We start from the raw sequence: 22,545 nt of genomic DNA on the forward strand, positions 1-22,545 counted from the left end.
CCCACCCCTTCCCTTATATTTTTCAATTCTGTAATTCAACATACAATGAATTCTTGCCTGAATTCCTTCCCCTTCCTCCTTTCATTCTTCTACCCCTCTCCCCTTTGTCTCACCATCCTCTCTTGAGAGTATCTTTTTCCTGGTACTTATTTTGTTAGGCTTTGACTTCATCTTTTTAAGGAACTACACTATTTGTGCTCTCCTTGGGGTCGGTTATACTTCTATTAACTCATTTCTAACCCCTTACTTACGAGTCATTATGTTTATTTGAAAATTCATTTGTAACCCCTTGCTTACCACTCAGCGTGTTTACTTGTAGATTGATTTATAGGCACATTCTAGCTACCACAAATGAAGGAAACCAGGAAACCTATACTTCTTTAAGTTGGGCTTACTTCCCTTAATATAATTTTTTCCAAGTCTTTCCATGTTCTTACATTTTTTTCTGGTGGAAGCATAGAAACCCATTGTGTATATATACCAAATTTTCTTGATCTGTTCCTCCATTGAGGGGAACCCACACAGGATCAAGACATCAAGCCCCATTCCCTAGAGTCTGTTCTGTCTACTTAAGGACCCTGCTCCACATAGGAGAGCTAAAGACTACCAGCACCCACAAAGTCTAAGCCACATCCTCTCACCAGAGCCCTCCTTCTCCCTGCGCTCTCTTCTCTCTCAGCCCGGATACTGCACCATAATCACAGTGGAGATTATCTCAACATGAAAATAGTTTGTCAGGTAGCCACAGTTGGACTTTACGTAGCAGGAGGAGTTCTTTCAGTTAACTGGCATTCTGAGATCCCTTGGTTGTTGGACTTGTAGGGACAGAGAAGGACTACCAAGGGCTGCTTTCACTTGTCTTTGCCTTCAATGTGCTCATCGTTAAGTCAGTGTCTGCTTCTTGCTTTGCCTTCCTCAGAGGGAATGTGGAATCTAGGATGAAAAGGCATTTTAGGGTAAGGTCTGGGCAGGGGCTAATTCAAGGCGTGTCTCATACATTTAAAACTCTGGGTTTCTTCCTTATAAATGAAGTCAAAAGCTTCCAACTGCATGCATAGGGTATCTTGATGAACTACTATTTAGGGATTTGGGTTATATGAGTTGCTTCTATTATGCAGAAAAGGAAAAGAGGCCTCGTTCACACAAACATCCACAACTGTACATTTCCTAGAGCTCTTCCATCATACTTATAAGAAATACCTGTAAAGAAGTTGAACTTCACCATGAAAAACCCACTTTTTTCAGGGCAGATCTGTAACTAAAATAAATTCCTCAATCTTTGTACCTGAAAGTGTGGTCATTATTCATTCATTTCTGAGGGACCCAGATGCTCAACCACTACTAGACCCCAAATCTTGGGGTTTGGTAATTAATGTGTTCAAGACTGAATATACTGACCCATGTCTCTCTGGCTTCCCTTGTTTTTGATGAGAAAATTAATGATAATTTTCTAGGAAATCCTGAAAGGCATCTTTGAGTTAGATAGATAAATGTTCATAATGAATCTGAGTGTATGTTCTAAATGTCATATCAAACTTATGTTTAACATCCATCCAAACTGAATAAAAAACAATGTGCTCAGAGTAGCCCTCATGTGGTCATTCTACCTAAAGATAATCTCAATATTAAAGCAAAAACAACAAGTATATTGAAAACTATAACAGGTTTGGGTTTTGATGGACTATTTGACCTTAAGCTGACCTTAACAGTGAGTCATGCCCCCAGCCATACACTTGTGCTGGTAATCCTTTCTTTTTTCTTTTAGTTTGAATGTTATCTCGTAAAGGTGTTGTAGAACCGAGTTACAGTTATGTAAGTAGGTACTTCTTTTTGAACAGTGCTGTACTGATAATTTTTTTTCAAATTTTTATTATCAAACTGATGTACAGAAAGGTTAGTTTCATACGTTAGGCACTGGATACATTTCTTGTACAGTTTGTTACCTTGTCCCTCATACCCCCCTTTTGAGAAAGAGATTTGTTGCCAGCAGGAGCCTGAACCTTCATCTTACTTTTCACTTGCTACCTTGGCTGGGATGAAAGGCAGGCATCACGATGCCAGCTTCCTCCCTCGACCCGGACTCTCATAGACTATTTTGCCCATGCTGGCTTCAAACTGCAATCTTTCCAATTCCAACTCCACAAGTAATGAGGATTATAGATTTGCGCACTCTACGACTATAGATATTGCCACTCTGACTAGACTGCAATCTATAGAAATATTAATCTACATAATGACCTAAGAAAACTTAAGGGGTACTGAAGTGTCACGTAAGCATATGGCTACTGTAAGGCCTGTCATCCTAGCTAAGCAGGGGGCTGACATGTGGGGATGCCAATGCAAAGGTAACCTGGGCTAGAAAGTCCCTGAGACTATTTTCTCCCATGAATCACAAAGAAAATAGAATTGGGGCTGTGGTTCATCTGGTAGAGCACCAGTTTTGAGTATAAAAGTTAACAGACAGTGCCCAGGCTCTGAGTTCAAGCCCCAGTACAGACACACACATCAAATAAGTGTCCTGTAGGCCAAGAACTGAGATGAACACAGAGGTCAACGCCCAGTGGGGGTGGGCCTTGGAAGCTCTGACATCACCGAGGCCTTTGTGAGGTAACAATAACCATGGGTATATATAGAGTGGGCGGTGGCAGGTAGACTCTTGTAGGTAGTTGGGTGGTTGGAGTGCAGTTGGTTTTTGTTGAGTTGGTGGATTTGGTTTGTTTATTTGGCTTTGATTTTCGGATTTGTGGATTTGGTTTGTTTATTTGGCTTTGATTTTCGGATTTGTGGATTTGGTTTGTTGATTTGGCTTTGAACTTTCTACTTTTTTTTGCCTTTTTTGTTTTACTGTTATTTTACTTTATTTTTTCTTCATTTTTTTCCTCTAATTTTCTTTTTTTTTTTTACTTTTTTCTTTGTTTATTTTTTACTTAGTGTTTATTTACTTTTTTCTTTTTATTTCTTTCTATTTTCTTTTTTTACTTTTTTCTTTTTAAATATTATTCTTCTACTTTGCTTTTTACTAGATAGAATTCAGTGTTTATTCATTTATTGTTATTCATTTTATATTTACATTATATTTTGTTTTATTATATATTATTTTATTAGATATTAATTACATTTTATTATTATTTACTATATACTTTTTAGTGTTTGTTTATTATACTTATTATATATTTAGTTACATTTTATTCCTTTATTATATATTCATCTATTTTATATTTCATTATATTTTGTTCAGTTTTGTTCCATTTCACTCCATTTTGTTCTGCTTTGTTATATTTGAGTATCTTTGGCTTCCTTTTTGTTGTTCATTTATTTTCTCCCTAGACAGCATCGCTAGGGTGCTGTGTAGGATGTTTAGCAAGCGTAGTGAGGAGAGGTCCCTGCATAGCCTTGAGGCCAGTTCCTCATACAGGGAACTGCTGAAGGCTCATTACCAGGTGCTGAAGACCATCCGGAAGGGGGGCTTTGCCCCCGTCAGGTTGGCCAGGCACCTGCTCACGAACACCCTGGTGGCCGTGAAAGTCCTGGACAAGAGGGACAGTGAATTCTTTCCCACCGAAGTGGAAATCTTTAAGTCTGTGGACCACCCGAACATCACCAAGCTGTACGAGGTGATAGAGACAGAGGACTGGTTGTTCATAGTGATGGAGTACCTAGAGGGAGGAGACCTATCGAACTACCTGAAAAAGGTGGAGAGGATGAGGGAGGAGCAGGCCAGGCCGATGTTTCAGCAGATTTTGAGAGCGGTCAAATACTGCCATGACAACGGCATTGCTCACAGGGACCTCAAGGCAGAAAATATCCTGCTGGACGGCAGGGGCCAAGTCAAGCTCTGTGACTTCGGCCTGAGTACGTGGTTCCTGCCCCAGCAGAAGCTGGAAGAGACATGCGGGACTCTGGCCTACTGGGCCCCTGAGATGTTCAACCAGCAGAGATACCAGGGCCCCAAGGTGGACGTCTGGAGCCTGGGCGTGCTGCTCTACTATATGGTGATGGGCGATGTGCCCTATCCAGGCACGTCATGGATTGAGGTGAAAAAGCAGGTGTTGGGTGGCAAGTTCCTACTTCGAAAATGTTTTTCCCCAGAACTCCGGGGACTTTTGGCATTTTTGATGACATTTGAACCTAAAAAGAGACCAACAGTGAGGCAAGTTATGCACCACCCCTGGCTCAGAAAAATTGCGGCAGCCTCATCAAGCCCCAGCCAGACTCTACTGGACCAGCCAGACCCCGCCATACTGAACATCATGAGTGTTTATTTCGGATTTGAGCCAGGGGAGGTGCGGGCAGCCCTAGATGAGAAGAAGTTTAATGCTGCTATGGCAACCTATCTAATTCTCCAGGACCAACAAGATGGAAGCAAATACTTCAAGCGCCTGATGAGGTGCCCGCTTCCTGGGCCTCCACCTTGCCCCTCACCTGCACACCCATCCTACAAAAATGCGCCATTTAGGAGAGCTAGTGCTCCTGTGTGCCACCCTGCTGCTGGCCTGCCTGCTGAGCAGCAGGAGGAGGAGGGTGACAGGAAAGTCACCAGGTCTGTGTGCCTCCCTTGCCTCCTCCGCAACCCCTGCATGACCTGCACAGATTGGGAGACAGAGGGCATCCAGCCTCCCCCTGCACTAGCAGCAGCAGCAGTGTGTCTCACCATGGGTCAACCCAGTGAACAGACCTGCCCAGCACCTGAGGAAGAGAGGCATGAGGGCAGCAGGGCTAATTCTCGCCCCCTTGTCTTATATAACACCTGGACAGGGGACATGAAGCGAGAGAGAGCCATCAGCTCGGCTGCCCCAGGTCCTGAAGGATCTGATACCAGCTGGAAGGGCTCAGCAGAGGAGCAGGAGAGCAACAAGCTGCCCCCAGGTCCAGCAGCAAGAAAGATGCCCTCCAGGGACACAGCGCAGAAGATGGAGGGCAGCAAGCCTCCTCCCAATAGTCCAGCACCTACTAAACCCACTGAATCCCCAGCAAATGAGCAACTTGGCCGCTTCCAGAGTTTTCGGAAAAATATTATCAACTGCTTCAGAAGACTCTGCTGCTGTTGTGTCATACCTCATTAAGAAAACCTTAAGGAAAGTGGTTGTTCCAGCATCCACAGCCAGGGAAACAAGTAGGTGGCCACTGGACTGTGCTCTGTGTTTTATCTATGCTTCAAGAAAGTCCTTTTAGCTCATCAACCCTGATCTGTAGTTACCTGGATGGAGGGGAATGGAGAGATAAGAAGGGGGGGAGGTGTCTAGAGTTTCAGAAGGAAGGGATTGTGACCTGTATTGTTATGTGCAATTTAGTCATGCTTTTCCTTTCTTCCTGCAGCTCAAATGGAGAAGATAAAAAGACATCCTGCACATGCCTGTGGACAAGAGTTCCTCTGCTCCCACCTCGAACAAAGTCCACAGACTTCTTCTTTTTTTTTTTTCATACTTGAAATTGTTTCTAATATTATTCCTATTGATTCTTACTAAATTGATCTTACTAAATTAATATTCCTGAGAGATGATCACATGTAGTCTGAGTATGTCTTCTTCACTTTCATCATGGGTACTGATATTTGACTGGGAGTTATATCAAGAACCTGATGGAGCCATTGGTTTGTGGCTCTTGCCTGTAGTTCTAGCTAATCAGAGGACTGAGTTCTTGGAGGATTGATGCTCAGAGAAACAGCACACAAGTCCTTTCTCCAAAGCTATCAGCATACAGGAGAGATGGAGGAGGAGCACAAGCAATAGATGGTTAACCTATTAAGCATAGAGAATGCAAGGTCCTGAGTTCTAAACACTAAGAAAAGGACAAGGAGACTCCACCAGCAGCAACCAATTAACAATGTGTGTCAAAAAATATCTAATCTGCTTTCAGATCAGATGCAGCCTTGAACTCTTGTTCTATTTGGGTTTTTTTTGTTTTGCTCTTTTCTTTTGTGCAAGTTCTAGAGCTTAGATTCAGGGCCTGAATGCTATCCTTAAGCTTCTTTTTCTCAAGGCTAGTGCTCCATCATATGAGCCACAGCTCTACTTCTCGCTTTATTTCAAGATAACAGTCTCACAACCTGGCTGGCTTAGAACCAATATCCTCAGATCTTAGCCTCCTGACTTAGTAGAATTACAAGTGTGAGTTACCAGCACCCAGCTACAGTTGTCCTTTTTAGAAGGACAAAGAAACTACTAGGTAAACAAAACTGTGTCCTAACTCATCCTAGAAGTATGCAATACCATAGTAAACTCCAGTAACAGGAATAGTCCTAAGTATGCTCACAGATCAATTGCTTTAGTGACCTACAGTGTTTCAATTAACAATCTTTACAGAACAGGGAACTCAACGGAGTCTTTAGAGCTCCAGGAAATAAACAGTGCTAAGGTCAAATCCATTACCTCATGACGGGTAGGAAAACACATTACACTACAGATAGGTGCTGGTTGCTCACACTTGTAAATCTCACTACTTGGGATGCTAGGATCTGGGGGTTGAGGTTCTAGGGCAGGCCAAACAGAAAAGTTTGTAATATATCTTCAATTTTTCTGCAAAAATAGCAGAGTTAAGGATATAGATCAAATGATTAGTGCCAGTCTTGAGAAACCAAAACCAAGAGAAAGCACAAGACTCCCCTAAGTTCAAGCCTGGCACAAACAAAAGGAAAACACTATGCCACAAAGCTACCTCCTCAGCCCCCTTCTGAGTATTTCAACAAAGGGCCTCAGAAAGTTGGCCAAAATGGAGGATCTATTTCACCAAGATAAACAGAGGATGAAAGAGAAACTCCAGATAGAACAGAAAGGAAGCTTGCAGTAGTTTAGGGGGACAGGGGAAGTATTTTTTAAATCCATAGGAAATCCATATAACAGATAACACTGCACTGTTGTTACCCTAGCAATAAGCAAAGGCAAGGAGGCCTCAGACCTTCAGAACCTGGCACTAGCGTGGGCCTGGTAAACACAGCTTACAGGTCAATTCTTCCCTGCACCTTAGCTTCTACAATTTAAGGATTGTCTTCTCTATCTCTAAGGAGCATGATATTGGTACCTTTTGCATGTTCTACTGAACCTGTAGATTATCTTTGGCCTTGTGATCATTTTCCTAAAAATAATTCTGTCAAACCAAAAATAAGAGTTGTTTCTACCTTCTGATGTGTAATTTGCTCAATTTTTTTTCTTGTACTGGTCCTAGAATAGGACCTAGGTCCTATCCCTGAGCTTTTTCTGCTCAGGGCTATCACTCTGCCATGGGAGACACACCTGTACTATCAGCTTTGTGCTGATTAACTGGGGATATGAATGAGGTTCCTCAGATTTCAACCTAGGATTACAGGCATGAGCCACAAGTGAGTGGCTCTCCAAATTTTTATAACTTTCTTTTTTTTTCTTTTTCAAATTTTTATTATCAAACTGATGTACAGAGAGGTTACAGTTTCATACATTAGGCATTGGATACATTACTAGTACTGTTTGTTACCTTGTCCCTCATACCTCCTTCCCTCCTCCCCCTTTCCCTTTCCCCCCCCCCCCCCCGAGGTGTTCAGTTCACTTTCACCAAACAGTTTTGCAAGTATTGCTTTTGTAGTTGTTTGTCTTTTTTTACCCTGTGTCTCTCAATTTTGGTATTCCCTTTCAATTTCCTACTTCTAATACCAGTATACACGGTTTCCAATATACTCAGATAAGATTACAGAGATAGTGTAGGTACAACCACTGGAAGGTGATACAAGAACATCATCAATAATAGAAGCTACAGATACAGATGGGACATTGAAAGTAGTTATAACTGTGATATAACAATCGTTTCCATAACATGGAGTTCATTTCACTTATCATCTTATGTGTTCATAAGGGTATAGCTATTGGGCCTTGTGATGCTCTGCTATGACTTGCCTAAACCCGTATTAATTATTCCCAATAAGGGAGACCATAGAGTCCATGTTTCTTTGGATCTGGCTCACTTCACTTAGTATAATTTTTTCATTGTCAGCAGCCTTTCCTTTCTTGGTGATCTTTATTACTAGGTCCTTCTTTTGATTGAAATTGACAGGCTCTCTGGTGGCTCTCTTCACATCTTTCTGACAAAGGAGCTTGTGATCTCCAGCTATTATGATGGAGGACTTGGAGGCACCAGGGTGCAGTGAAAGTCCTAATTTGGGCTTCTATTATGGATGCAATCAGCCACAAATCTACATTTAGGTGACAAGTGATGGCATAAGTCAACAGCATTTTTCTTTGCCTTGGGTTGAATTTGCTATTTCCCGCTTCAAACAAGTAGTTAAGAGGATACAAACATCTTTCTCAAACCCTAAGGAAGAGTGAAATATTCAAATAGCTTAGAAAATCAAGAAGGGTGTAGAATATAATTAACTGTGTAGCTTCAATTGTGGGAATATAACTTATCTTTGTGAGTTTATCCCACCCATCTTCCTCTCCAGCCTGACAAAATGTTTCAAATCCCTTAGAGCCCAGGAAAAAGGCTGCTTTGGGCAAGCTGACAAGAAAAAAAGATGCAATGTTAATTAAGAAGAAAAATAATATAAAAGAGCCAGAGCCAGAGTCCCTGAAAAAAACAAAGTATTTTAAAATTGAATTTCTAAAAGGAGCCTTGATTCTTAGAGTATGTTTATTTTCCCTTCAAGCTTAGGAGATTTTCCAAAAAAAAAGTTAAAAACCAAAATACTTCCTGCTAGGAACAGTATACATGGGCTTGCCAAGAACAGAATCTGCTAACTCATTAGGTCTTAGACTTGGAAGTCGTCACCAAGAATATTCTCACCCTTTTCCCTTGAGATTTGGTTTCCAGTTTCAAAGCCGCCTACTGTTTGAAGATGTTAAATTGTACTCAAGTAATACTTTATGAATGCTAATAGTAAAGAACAAAAACAAGAATTACTATTTTCCTTCAAAACACGTGTATTTGAAATGGTAGTGAAGGGTATTTGGTTAAAAAATCTAAATTTTTCAAATTCATAAAGCAATGAGAAAAGAAGTTGATGTTAAACTTTAGAATTATATGCAGGGGCTGGGGATATAGCCTAGTGGCAAGAGTGCCTGCCTCGGATACACGAGGCCCTAGGTTCGATTCCCCAGCACCACATATACAGAAAATGGCCAGAAGCGGCCCTGTGGCTCAAGTGGCAGAGTGCTAGCCTTGAGCGGGAAGAAGCCAGGGACAGTGCTCAGGCCCTGAGTCCAAGGCCCAGGACTGGCCAAAAAAAAAAAAAAAAAAAAAGAATTATATGCAAAGATTATATGCCATAATATTTCTAGTCGTCGGTTCCTCTATATTCCCTTTAAAACATCTGAAACCAATATTCCTTTTGTTCCCATATCTCCTTTTATTGTAAAAATGGTGACATACTTATTGCACACTTTTCAACAAGAAATTTACAAAACAATATTCTGTGTTCTCCACATAGAGTCTGTTCACAAGATCTTCAAACAAGGGGGGAAGAAAACAGAACACAGATGTGAAGGTTTCTGCTGATCTGACAGGTGGCACACATACATCTGGAGAAGAGAGTGACTCCTAGGTGTGTTCTCCCAGGCCACAGCCTTAGCATTACCTGGCTCCTTGCTAACAGGACAAGTCAGGTTTCCCTAGTTTTCTAAGGGCAGGTGGCAAAGTTCTAGATTACCAGCCTTCACAAGACTGTGATCCACTGTAATATGTTCATAATCACAGATGCCTAGGACTGTATTCTTTTCTTTTTGGGGGGAGGGGGCAGTGTGCAGGTACAGTGCTTGAATTAAAGCTTACTCAGCTTTCTTGCCTATGGCTGGAATTCTGCCATCTGAGGCACACTCCACTTTAGCATTTTTCCTCGTTAATTGGAGATGTAGTCTCCCATTTTTCTGCCTATGCTGGCCTCACACAGCCAGCCTACAAATCTTAGCTTCCTGAGTTGCTAAAATTTCAGGTATCAGGGACCAGTGCCGAGGCCATAGGTCAAAATATGTTCTGAGGATTAGCCCCAGGCCCAAACCAATCCTCTAAAGATTGCTTTTAAACACTCAATTTAGCTAAACATGATAGCTTAATGCTTATAATCCAAGCACCTGGGAGGCAGAGGCAAACATCACTGCTTTGAGGATAGCCCAGAATAAATGGTGAGCACATGGCCAACCTAAGCTACATATTGAGACACTATCTAAAATAATATAAAATGTAAGATCTCATCTGGACATATCCTTCTACCCACTGCTCACCAACTAATAAGTGTCTCTTAACATCGACCATAAAATCTGGTTGATTATGCATCGTTAAAAAAAAATAAATTTTATTGACAAGGTGTTGTGCAAAGGGGGTACAGTTACATAATAAGGCAGTGAGTACATTTCTTGTGATATCTTACACCCTCATTTTTCTTTCCCTTCCCTAGATCAGGTAGGCATATATACAATATCCAGTGTACCAAAATCATATACAGTAACCACGTAAGGTATGCCAAAGGAAATTCACCTAGAACTTTAAAGGTAACGTCAACAATAGAATCCACCTGTGTCCTTCTCTTGAAGTTGTTTTTGATTATCCTAGTCTTATATGATCATGTGTACATAGCTGTTGAGCTACTGTGATCCTCTGAGAGGTCTATTATAGACCTTTTTATGTTTAGTAGTTGGTTTTAGATACCTAATATAAAGTTGCTGACCCAAACATGTGGAAATACCATTTGAAAAGAAGTTTGTTGTTGTGCAGACCTGGTCTCTACTGTCCTCCACCCCCTCTTAACAGTCATATATCAAGGAAACCATGCCCCTTTGTTCTCTGTGTTCTTGGCTTATCTCGCTCAACATTATTTGTTCAAGTTCTGACCATTTCCCAGCGAATACCAGTATTTTATCATTTCTAATCGCTATGTAGTATTCCATTGTGTATAGGTACCACATTTTTTTTTTTTTTTTTTTTTTGGCCAGTCCTGGGGCTTGGACTCAGGGCCTGAGCACTGTCCCTGGCTTCTTCCCGCTCAAGGCTAGCACTCTGCCACTTGAGCCACAGCGCCGCTTCTGGCCGTTTTCTGTATATGTGGTGCTGGGGAATCGAACCTAGGGCCTCGTGTATCCGAGGCAGGCACTCCTGCCACTAGGCTATATCCCCAGCCCCAGGTACCACATTTTTTGAACCATTCATCTGTAGTGGGGCATCTGGGTTGTTTCTATATTTTGGCTATTGTGAATTGTGCAGTGATAAACATGGATGTGCAGATGTCTTTATGATATCCTGAGACTGTTGTTCAGGATAGATGCCTAGGAGTGATATGGCTGGGTCATAAGGTATGTCTATGCTGAGCTTTTTGTGGAACCTCCATACAGTTCCCCAAAGTGGTTGTACTAATTTGTATTCCCACCAACAGTGGAGAAGGGTTCCTCTTTCCCCGCATCCCCTCCAGCATTTGTTGTTGCCTGAGTTCAGAGTATAGGCCATTCTAACTGGAGTGAGGTGGTATCTCAGGGTTGTTTTTATTTGTATTTCTTTTACTGTCAGGGATGTTGAACATTTCCTCATATGTTTCTTTGCCATTTTTATCTCTTCTCCTGTGAAGTCTCTCTTTAGCTCCTTTGTCCATTTAATAATTGGTTTACTGGGTTTGGAGGGATTTAGTTTTTTGAGTTCTCTGTAGATGATGGATATTAGGCCTTTGTCTGTTGCTGTGTTGGTGAAGATCCTTTCCCATATGGTTGGCTGTCTTTCTAGCTTAGTGGCTATGTCTTTAGCCATGCAGAAACTTTTTATTTTGTAGTAGTCCCATTTGTCGAGTCTCTCCCCTATCTATTGTGTCGCTGGGACTATATTCAGGAAGTTCCTACCGTGCCTATAAGTTCTAGTGTCTCTCCTATTCTGTCCTTCAGTAGTTTTAAAGTTTCAGGTCTGATGTTGAGGTCCTTAATCCACTTGGAGTTGCTCTTGGTGCATGCTGATAGGCTAGGGTCCACTTTGAGTTTTCTACATGTGGCTGCCCAGTTTTCCCAACACCAGTAGTTGAAGAGGCTATGTTTTTTCCATTGTATGTCTTTAGGTCGTTTGTCGAATATCAGCTGACTGAATGCAGCTTTATTTCTGGGTCTTCTATCCTATTCCATTGGTCTTCAGGTCTGTTTTTATGCCAGTACCAGGCTGTTTTTGGTATGATGGCTCTATAATAGAGCTTGAAGTCTGGTATTGTGATTCCTCCTGCGCTGCTTCTTTTGCCTAGAATTGCTTTGGTTATTCTAGGTCTGTTGCTGTTCCATATGAATTTATGGGTTGTTTTCTCTATTTCAGTGAAGAATGTAGCTGGGATATTGATGGGGATTGCATTGAATTTGTATAACATTTTGGGTAATATGGCCATTTTCACTATATTGATTCTGCCTACCCATGAGCATGGGAGGTCTTCCCATCTCCTGGTGTCCTCTTTGATTTCCCTTTCTAGATTTTTATAATTCTCATTAAATAGGTCATTCATATTTTAGTTAGGTTAATCCCTAGGTAATGTATTCTTTTTTTAGCTCTTGAAAATGGTATTATTTCCATAATTTCCTTTTCTGCTGTACATTGCTGGTGTACAGAAAAGCTGCTGATTTTTGTGGGTTGATTTTGTATTCTATGATTATGCATCTTTTGCTCCCTATTTCTATTAAATTCCACAAGTTTTTCCAAATGACAGTGGGCAGAAAAGCACTGGACTAGATCCTATGAAAATATAAAAGAAAATATAAAAGTAAATGACATATTCTCATCCTTTGAGACTCATAACTTGCTCAAGGAAACAAACACTTGTAGCCATAACAAAAACACAGAAGTGGTACAAAGCACATTTCAAATACAGGCCAATACAAAAACACATGCTATGCCTTGTGAGAGATGGTGGGTGAGTAGGTGAATAGAATGTCTAAATTCTTCTTAGGGAGCCTGTGATTTCTTGATGGAGAGGTGGCATTTGATCAACTAAAAGAAAAAATTTTGTGGGACAAAAACTTATAGAAGAAACAAGTCATAAATAAAAAGCTGAGAGATAGAATATTTTAATTATGTATGAGAGTGCATGTGTGAGTGCATGTGAGTGTATTGTGAGGTTAGTGTGTATGTGAGGTGTGTGAGAATATGAATGAATGCAGGGTTGTATGAGGTGTCTGAGTGTGGGCAGGGGGTGGCGTTAGCACCAGTGCACAAAGGAGAATGCAGAAAAAGCTTAAATGAGAAAATCAGAAAATGGCTTATGCACAGTATAAAATAATCAGAAGTTCCATCAGCAGGGATATCCTGGTATCATCAAGGATTATGAAGCTCAGCCTAACCATATTACAACTACAGAATCTCAAGGGATAAGCACAGATTCCAGCTCAGAAAAGGTAATGGGGTTGTATTCTAGAAGAGCAGTGGAAGCTGCCACACTAAGGAGCAAGTCTGAAGAAAGAAGAAAAAAATACCAGGAGCCCACAGAATGAGAATACAGGCATTGCAAGAGGTGACACAGTAAAGATCAAAACCCTTGGGACCTCCAGCACTAGCCATATTCCCTCCTAAGAGGCAACCATGGAGTGTGGGACCCCAGGGCCAGGATGCAATGACTTTAATGCCGCCTATGGCACCATTCAGAAGAGCAGACTTCAGTTAACCATTTGTGTTTTCTTACCTATCAAACACAAAATAGTTGGTCTCTTTAAATTTTTTTTTTGCTTTATTGAGTCCTTCAGAAATTTATAAAGACCTAGATTTCCTTTCTTGTGGATTGCGAGAACAAAGAAAACGTCCTAGCACAAGCACAACAGTCCTAGCACACACACAGCAGTTCTCATAGCTTATTCTCTCATCAGGAATATATCACACAGATTTTGGACTTACAGATTATTTCTGAAGCATTTTTATATTGTTACTATGGAAACTTAAAATGGTTTTTCATAACTATTCGAACTGAAGAGCCATTTAGTGATCATTTTATATACCTAGAGTTAAAACTGTTATAAATTGTTAATATGGGAGATTAAGGGTAGGGAAACAATTCACATAATCATTGATTATATGATTCCCAGGGTAAATATAATTGTGTTGTACTTTGTTCAGTGATGGACCACATCTACCATGTCGGTTCTATAATCTAGTGATGTATTAATTCATGTTAGTACATTCTAGGATGTTCTCACAATGACAAAACCATTTAAGGATGCTCTTTTCACTCAGACTATTTCCTCATTAAGCAACATGTGATTTACATAATCTTCATATTGTCTAGGTTTCTTGTTCATTATTTATTGTACTCCACACATCAGATCCCATTCCATAACTCTAGAAAACTGGGCCTAAAGTTGCAGACGCCCTTGCTTCTTTATTAATACATCATAGAACTTTCTGATATTGCATCCCTTGTTACAGAAGGCAGTACAACTTAATAAAGAAAAGAACTGGGTTGTAGGGCAGGCTGTATCATATATAGAATAACATTGTTATTTGACAATTCAGATGGACAAAGGCTTTGGACGAGAATCCCTAACATGCTCAACTCTATAATTCTGGTATTTTTGTATTACCCACACTGCTTTAATCTTCATAGGATGTCTTTGCACTATAAGAAGCATTGAATTCAAATTTTGGTAGGGACAAATTCAAGTGTCCATACATCAAACCTCATTGATCCAAAAGGGAGTAATAAAACTCAGCTATCCCATTAAATTTATATTGTTTTTTAAATGGAGGTGGGGGTGGGGTCCTAGCTGTAGCTATCCTCTCTTCCATCTAGTAGTAGTTCTTACTAATTCCAACTCTATGATTTCAGATGCCTTTATTGGCCATCCAAAGGCCTGTGATTCATTGCATAGTTTACCATTTACTTTGCAGACTCAAAATAGAGCTCTGCCAGACCCCTCTCTACAGCTTCCATATGTCCTAAATCCAGCCCTTCCCAGGATCACTATTAGCATGGACATCTGTTTCTTAAGTGCTCAGCACACCCCTTCCTGAGCCATGTCTCTTGAGTAAAATAACTGTTTGTAAAAAGGCCAAAACAACTGCACATAGCTCACTTCTTCAAAGCACAGCCTACAACACGTTTTCACCCACACAGCAGCACTTCTTCAAAAGACTTTTCCTGAGGCTTGAACTAGGGGCTTCTGCACTGTTTGTGAGTTTCTATGCTCAAGGATAGCACTACAGGTCCATTTCTGATATTGTTGGTAGTTAACTAAAAATAAGAGTCTTACAGACTTTCCTTTCCAGGTTAACTTTGAACTTTGATCCTGATAGCTCAGCCTCCTAAGTAGATAGGGTTACAGGCCTGAGACACTGGTGACCCACAAATGTGAGATTTTTACAAGCAAAATTTGCAACTCCTTTCATTTGCTAGCATAGCACATTCCATAAATTCATTTATGATATTCTTAATTTCTCACACAAAACAAGCATATGGCTAAAATTTTGTTTCTTATTATTAAAAATAAAATATATGCAATTTTATAATAATATATTTTCAGTCACATGGTTAATTTTCATTTTCAAAAACTCCAAAGGCTTTTTTTTTTTTTTTTTGCCAGTCCTGGGCCTTGGACTCAGGGCCTGAGCACTGTCCCTGGCTTCTTTTTGCTCAAGTCTAGCACTCTGCCACTTGAGTCACAGCACCACTTCTGGCCATTTTCTGTATATGAAGTGCTGGGGAATCGAACCCAGGGCTTCAAGTATATGAGGCAAACACTCTTGCCACTAGGCCATATCCCCAGCCCTCCAAAGGCTTTTTATTCTTATTATTTACTTTCACATATTTTCACAGTATAAAAGCATGTAGTTCTCAGCCAGGTACTGGTGGCTCATGCCTACAATCCTAGCTACTCATGAGGCTGACATTTGGAGGACCACAGTTCAAAGCTAATTGGGATTAAAAAAAAGGTCAGTAAACTCTTACCTCCAATTAACTAAAGTGTGACTCATGTAGTAGAATATTAGCTGAGCAAGCAAGCCAAGCAAGTCTGAAGCCTTCAGTTCAAACCCAGGTATTAAGGAGGAAAATAAGGCATTCCATTCTCCAAGAATTTCTAGTCAATTTCATGCCACTATTTTAACACACAAACAAGAGAAATAATCGGCTGCTAGGAATGTTCTAAAACTATAAAAAGAATGTTCACATTGCAGGCACAGAAAATGCACCAAGATGAAAGCGCACCCTTGCTGGGCTAAATGAGCAAGTAGCATAAACTTGCATAAATATGCAAGTCAAAGTCAGGCTAGTAGATGTCTGAGTGACAGGGCTGAGAGCAAAAGGCACAGGTGTCACCTCTACAAATATCCTGGGTCTAATTTGGAATTCAGCATCTGGGCACATTGGGTAAGTGGCCATATGCAGTGTGACTCAGAGGCAGCAAAGAAGGAACAAATGGGAACTTAGCCACTGCTGGACTTCAAACACATGTGACCCAACAAAAATCTGTTTTCAGAAAAACAAATGAAACTCTTTGCAGAAAATTCTTTAAAAGCAAGCAAGTGGCACTGTGGCTCAAGTGGTAGAGTGCTAGCCTTGAGCATAAAGAAGCCAGGGACAGTTCTCGGGCCCTGAGTTCAAGGCCCAGGACTGACAAAATTAAAAAAAAAATTTTAAAGTCACAGTATTCCCATAAACATGCACCTGTTTGTTTGTTTTGTTTTTGCCAGTCCTGGGGCTTGGACTCAAGGCCTGAGCACTGTCCCTGGTTTCTTTTATCTCAAGGTTAGCACTCTACCACTTGAGCCACAGTGCCACTTCCAGTTTTTTCTGTTTATGTGGTACTGAGTAATCAAAACCAGGGCTTCACGCATGCAAGGCAAGCATATTCCCAGCCCACAAACATGCACCTGTGAGCCAGCCCCTTCTAGGGAGCTACTCCATCCCTCTTTGTAGCAGACTAAGCAAACTGAGTTGGAGCATCCATGTTACACGTAGAGTCCATGATGTCCCATCTAGGTCTACCCACTTCTCTCTCCTCACAGGCAGAGCAGACACAAATAAGAAAGGGAAGTGAAACGAAGTGGGATGAGAGTGAAAGAAGGCTGAATGAAGAAAGATCAACTCAAGTCTGTGCTTCCAACTTGACATTAATCTAGAATTCTACTTTGCCACTAGAGGTGTTTCAGCAACTACTTACAATGTGATCATAAAATAGCCCTATTAGTCCATGTGGAGAAGTTGATACTCATGAAATATCTCAATGCCTTCTGTGTATATCCATAACAATTATTTTTAAAGAATGGGAAAATCTATGTGAGGACAGTTTACAAGTATTCAGAGGCAACAAGATCACAAAGAAGTTTTTCTTTTCCATCCCTCCCATTATGATAGTATAAATGTTAATGGAACCATTGGATGCTTGCCATCAAAAGAAATCCCTCAGTGAGAGCCTTTATATCAGTGTTTCTGCTAGACAAAGTCCATTAACATGACCTCTGCCAACTGTTTAGGAGCCAGGCTCCACCTGCCACCCTATGCCCATTATACATACCAAATATATTACTTTTCAGGTTATCTACATATGTACACTTGACCACATAGTGCTAAAACAATCGTCCATCTTTTCCCTGGTTTGCTACATGTCAAATATACAGCCCTGCTTCTGTTATTATATTTTCTTTTTGTTATTTTTAAGTAGTTGTACAAAGCAGTTGCCATTCAAAAAGCAGTTTATGAATGCAACATGACTTCACCAATGTCACCCCTTTCAATATTCTCACTCGTCATCCCCAATGTACCTCTTCCCTTGTTTTTCTTAATTTTTTTAGGATATACATTGAACTTGACAGCTAAGCAATGTTTCATAGCAGGATCCAATGTACATAATGCTGATTTCTAAGTACCATCCTATTTTTGCTCAATGTTGAATTCAGTAAATTGATACTGTTTGTTATGTGCTCTTTGAAAACATGATTTCAAAGAGACTTTTAACGGAAACTTCTGCAGTTGGGTAGAAAATATTACAATTCAATCTGCTGTGATTAGCTGGTAGGTTGAAATACATGACAACATAGGGGTCTGTGATGCTGTCTCACTTGGAATTTTTACTGTGGTTTCTGAGGTTTACTCCTTACCCATCCCAGATATTGGAAGTAGTATCTATGAGAAATCCAAGACACAGCTCTCATTTTGTGTATTTGTTATGATAATTTATTACTAAACAAGCTTGATCTGGAAAAACTGATTCTACTTTGGAATGTTGGCACTCAAATCAGAATGACAAACAACACATGTAACCATGGGGGTGGGGGGAGGTTGTATTTTAAGCACTTCTGTCTGATCATCTTCCCTATCTGAGTCATCACAATTTTAATTGCCTCACTAGAGAATTCAGAGTGAGCTTCTGCAAAGCCTTCATTCAACCTTCTGTAACTTACCCTGTTAAGCCAATTATGCAAGTATGCATTTGATCTATTTTATCATTTCAGGATAACAATGAAGGCTACCAAAAAAAGGATATATGACACCGTATTTAGAACGTACATAGTACATTGAAATATCTATAGCTAAAATGAGGTGATGTCTTGAATTTGCTTCAAGTCATCAGACTGCATTTGAGGAAACTGAAAATAGGTAAAGTAAGATGGTTCATATGTAGCTAATTGTTGAAGCTAGTATTAATAAAGAAGATAATGTTTGAACACAAACAAGGCTAATATAAGACAGTGTTAAGGACCACAAAAAGCTATGTGACAGGTAATTACATGATCTTAACAGTATACCTGAGATAAGGAGACAAATGGCCAGAAATCCAGAATCTATTACTGGGTTTCTAGCATAGCCTTCCCATCCCAATGGGTCTATTATATCTCGATTTGCATGTGTGTTTATATTTATACATATACACTCAGGAAAAGGATAGTCAAAATCCAAAGTAGATGCTTTGAACCAAATATCTGTGAAACTCCTCTCCATGACAGGTTGCTTAGATTAGAAATATAAAAATAAATATATAAAAACCTACTCTCTCAGGCTAAAGACAGCCAGCATCCATCACTTTTTTCTCCAACAAAGAGATTGAGGAGCTCCCTTGTGTTGTATCCCTGTCACCAAGGTAAGACTCTAACTCATGATGGGACTCTAACCACAGCCAGACCAGCGGTGTTTTCTTCCAAATTCAAAGGAGACTCCAAGGCACTCAGTAATGGGGCTATGATTTTATTATCCTCACAGTGTCTGCACTTTGCTCCCCAACGTCTACACTTCACCATTCAGGGAGCGAAGTGCAGCCCGGAGCTTCCGTAGGCCTGGGTTTTTAAAGGCAAAAAACACACAGAGGTGATGGAGCAAGTTAGGCAAAGCAAGCAAACAGATGTACAGTAGCAGAATTGACAGTTAATGATTACAGATGATTACAATTCCAGTAAACAAGGTAAGATTGACCAGAACACATTCCAGATTTTCCTTTTCAGATCTAAAACCAAACCACATTCCAGGTTTTTGTGCTCATCCGAGTTTCACTCCTATTTACTGAATTTTAGTAATCTGGTATTTAATTTCCTAATTTACTTCATTTTTTTTCAAATTTTTATTATCAAACTGATGTACAGAGAGTCCTAATTTACTTTAAGTCTCTATTCCTGGAATTTCCCCATCCACACTGGGGCCTTTTGTGGAGAGTCATCATAGTCCGGATGTCACATCTCGGTCCCATTCCCTTCATCTCATCCCCAAACCAAGCCTTACTAGTCTATGGCACTTTGAAATAGAGAAGCGAAGAACAATGAACTTAAGAAAAAAAATACTGAGTGGAGAGAGCATTATCCCCCCAGACTATGAATAGCAGTGTTCAACCCAGTCTCCTTTCTCTTGGGCTTTCCATGTGCAATCTGGGCTTCTGGGGGAAGTTGGGAGGGGGACCGTTAGGTGGTTTCTCCAGAACAGGGGCAAATTCCAGAGTTCTTTCCATCTACATGAGAGAAAAAGTAGATAGTGAATTCCAAATTTGAGTTAATCACAAACAAGAGAAACCTTAAAACAATGCTTTAAAAAGAAAAGAAAAAAAAAAGCCAGGGGCTAATAGTGCATGTTACTCAGGAGGCTGAGATTTGAAAATCACTATTCAAAGCCAGCCCAAGCAGAAAAGTCCACAGGATTCTTATCTCCAATTAACTACTTAAAAGCCAAAGTGAACCTGTAAGTCAAGTGGTATAGCACTAGCCTTGAACAAAGTAGCTCAGGGACAGTGCTGAGTCCCAGAGTTCAAGATGAAAGAATGGCTTCCCATTTTTACATTAAATGTATGTGCTTATTGCTATTGTCCCATCATGCCTCTGTGGAACACATTTTTGTCTACAACCCAGGCCTCTGAGACACCCCCAACTCTACTTGTTTAGAAATAAGAGAAAAAGATACTCTCAACTCTACTTGTTAGGAGAAAGACTAAAATGAAAGCATCAGGAGGGGAAAACTGTGAGAGTAAGGAAAGGGGTGACATTATCCAAAAAGAAATGTACCTTTTATCTGACTTGTGTAACTGGAACTACTCAGTATATCATCTTTATAATAACAATTAAAAATTTACCAACAATTGAAAAAAATAATCTTGGTTTCCTATTCTAGGAACACATAGAGCATCTTAAAAAAAATAAAAACAGGGCTGGGGATATAGCCTAGTGGCAAGAGTGCCTGCCTCGGATACACGAGGCCCTAGGTTCAATTCCCCAGCACCACATATACAGAAAACGGCCAGAAGCGGCGCTGTGGCTCAAGTGGCAGAGTGCTAGCCTTGAGCGGAAAGAAGCCAGGGACAGTGCTCAGGCCCTGAGTCCAAGGCCCAGGACTGGCCAAAAAAATAAATAAATAAATAAAAAATAAAAAAAATAAAAATAAAAACAGTATCCTCTGTTGGAATCCACATGTCTTAAAACCGTTTCCTTTGTGAATTTTTGCCATTCTTACAGGAAATTAAAAAGTAAATTCTTAAGGCTATTTCTATCCTGATTTAGACTCCTAGCTGTAATTTGGTTTTATGTATTTTTCATTTACACACACACACACATACACACACACCAGTCAGTATTATTGTCTTGACATGCCTAAATAAGTCACTCTCAACATTCAGTGATCTGTGACCACATCTGAAAGGCATATCACCATCCCAGAAAACTAACTGTGCAGACTCAATGCCTCACCATAAATGTATGGAATGAAGTTTCATATTTTCAATTACTCCATTCAAGATGATGCCTTTTCGACCATAACTTCTTATGGTGAGTTCATCTGTCTGCTCTGTTTCATATTATAGTATAACAGACAACTTCCTAGGGCATTGGAAACTTGGCTGTGCATGAACATCACCAATTACAAGGCAAAAACAGGCCAGCTAAGCAAAACTGTGTGATTTTGCATGCTTTCCATAGAGCTAATTCTTCCACACATCAAATACAATGGTCTTCAAAATTGATGAGCATTACAGAAAAAAAAATACCACAACTGGAAAGACTGGGAAGATACAAATCTGAAAAATGGAATACAATTTGGCTATTCTACACAACTAAGTCACATATCTAGTTTAGGCAAATCTTTAAGCAAAATAATTGATATTACTATTGGAACACATGAGGATGAAGAAACTATTTCTGTTTCAAGCTTAATTCACATAACTTTACCTGCCATTGGAAATTTGAAATGAAGAAAATAGGCTGCTGGGGGGCTAGGGATATGGCCTAGTGGCAAGAGTGCTTGCCTCCTATACATGAAGCCCTGGGTTCAATTCCCCAGCACCACATACATAGAAAGTGGCCAGAAGTGGCGCTGTGGCTCAAGTGGCAGAGTGCTAGCCTTGAGCAAAAAGAAGCCAGGGATAGTGCTCAGGCCTTGAGTTCAAGCCCCAGGACTGGCAAAAAAGAAGGAAGGAAGGAAGGAAGGAAGGAAGGAAGGAAGGAAGGAAGGAAGGAAGGAAGGAAGGAAGGAAGGAAGGAAGGAAGGAAGGAAGGAAGGAAGGAAGGAAGGAAGGAAGGAAGGAAGGAAGGAAGGAAGGAAGGAAGGAAGGAAGGAAGGAAGGAAGGAAGGAAGGAAGGAAGGAAGGAAGGAAGGAATAGGCTGCTGTGATCCTATTTAGTCAGTGGTCATCTGCTACCATTATAGAAGCCCTGGCTGTTTCTGCAAAAGAAAATCTTGTAGCTCACTTACCTGGACATGGGAGATACCGAGTAGATGGAGAAAACAGGAGATAAATAGAATGCATATAACCAAAGTGTAACATAGGTTACACAAAGAGACAGTACTATTACCCATTGAGACCACCTTCTCTTGTATCAATTTAATGAATTTAAGATTATAATAGTATATTGGGAGAGAACATTCAAAAGGCTCCCAGCATCAAAAAATTAAGGAGACAGAGAAACATCTAAATGTCTTCCATAACATTATAAAAAGCACAGACTCAACACAGCCACATGAGTAAATTAAAACAATTTGCACTGTCACCTAAAACTGCAGGGGAAATGTTGATTGCTTTATTGAGAAATTATCTGTTATAGAGCCACAGTTGGTATCTCTGATTTTATCCAATAACATGGAAACTGAATATCCATTTTTATTTGAATCAATAAAACCTAGTGAAATGATGATCATTTATTTGACTTAAGATAAAATTTATAATAGTCTTTCACAAAGAACAA

General features: G+C 40.2%; 1 protein-coding gene and 1 long non-coding RNA gene across 2 annotated transcripts; both read left to right on the top strand.

The window, feature by feature from the left end:
• Nucleotides 1-820: 820 nt before the first annotated feature.
• Nucleotides 821-19,830, top strand: LOC125346849. Its single transcript, XR_007210045.1, has 4 exons — nt 821-1,136; nt 8,020-8,027; nt 19,157-19,161; nt 19,820-19,830. It is a non-coding gene; the product is annotated as an uncharacterized LOC125346849 (long non-coding RNA).
• LOC125346845 (sperm motility kinase 4A-like) lies at nt 3,195-5,096 on the top strand. Its single transcript, XM_048339741.1, has one exon. The coding sequence runs from the start codon at nt 3,354-3,356 to the stop codon at nt 5,061-5,063; it is 1,710 nt and encodes a 569-aa protein (XP_048195698.1). The 5' UTR covers nt 3,195-3,353; the 3' UTR covers nt 5,064-5,096.
• Nucleotides 19,831-22,545: the final 2,715 nt, after the last annotated feature.

This window comes from Perognathus longimembris, chromosome 2 (assembly GCF_023159225.1).
Source record: "Perognathus longimembris pacificus isolate PPM17 chromosome 2, ASM2315922v1, whole genome shotgun sequence".
NCBI classification, from domain to species: Eukaryota; Metazoa; Chordata; class Mammalia; order Rodentia; family Heteromyidae; genus Perognathus; species Perognathus longimembris.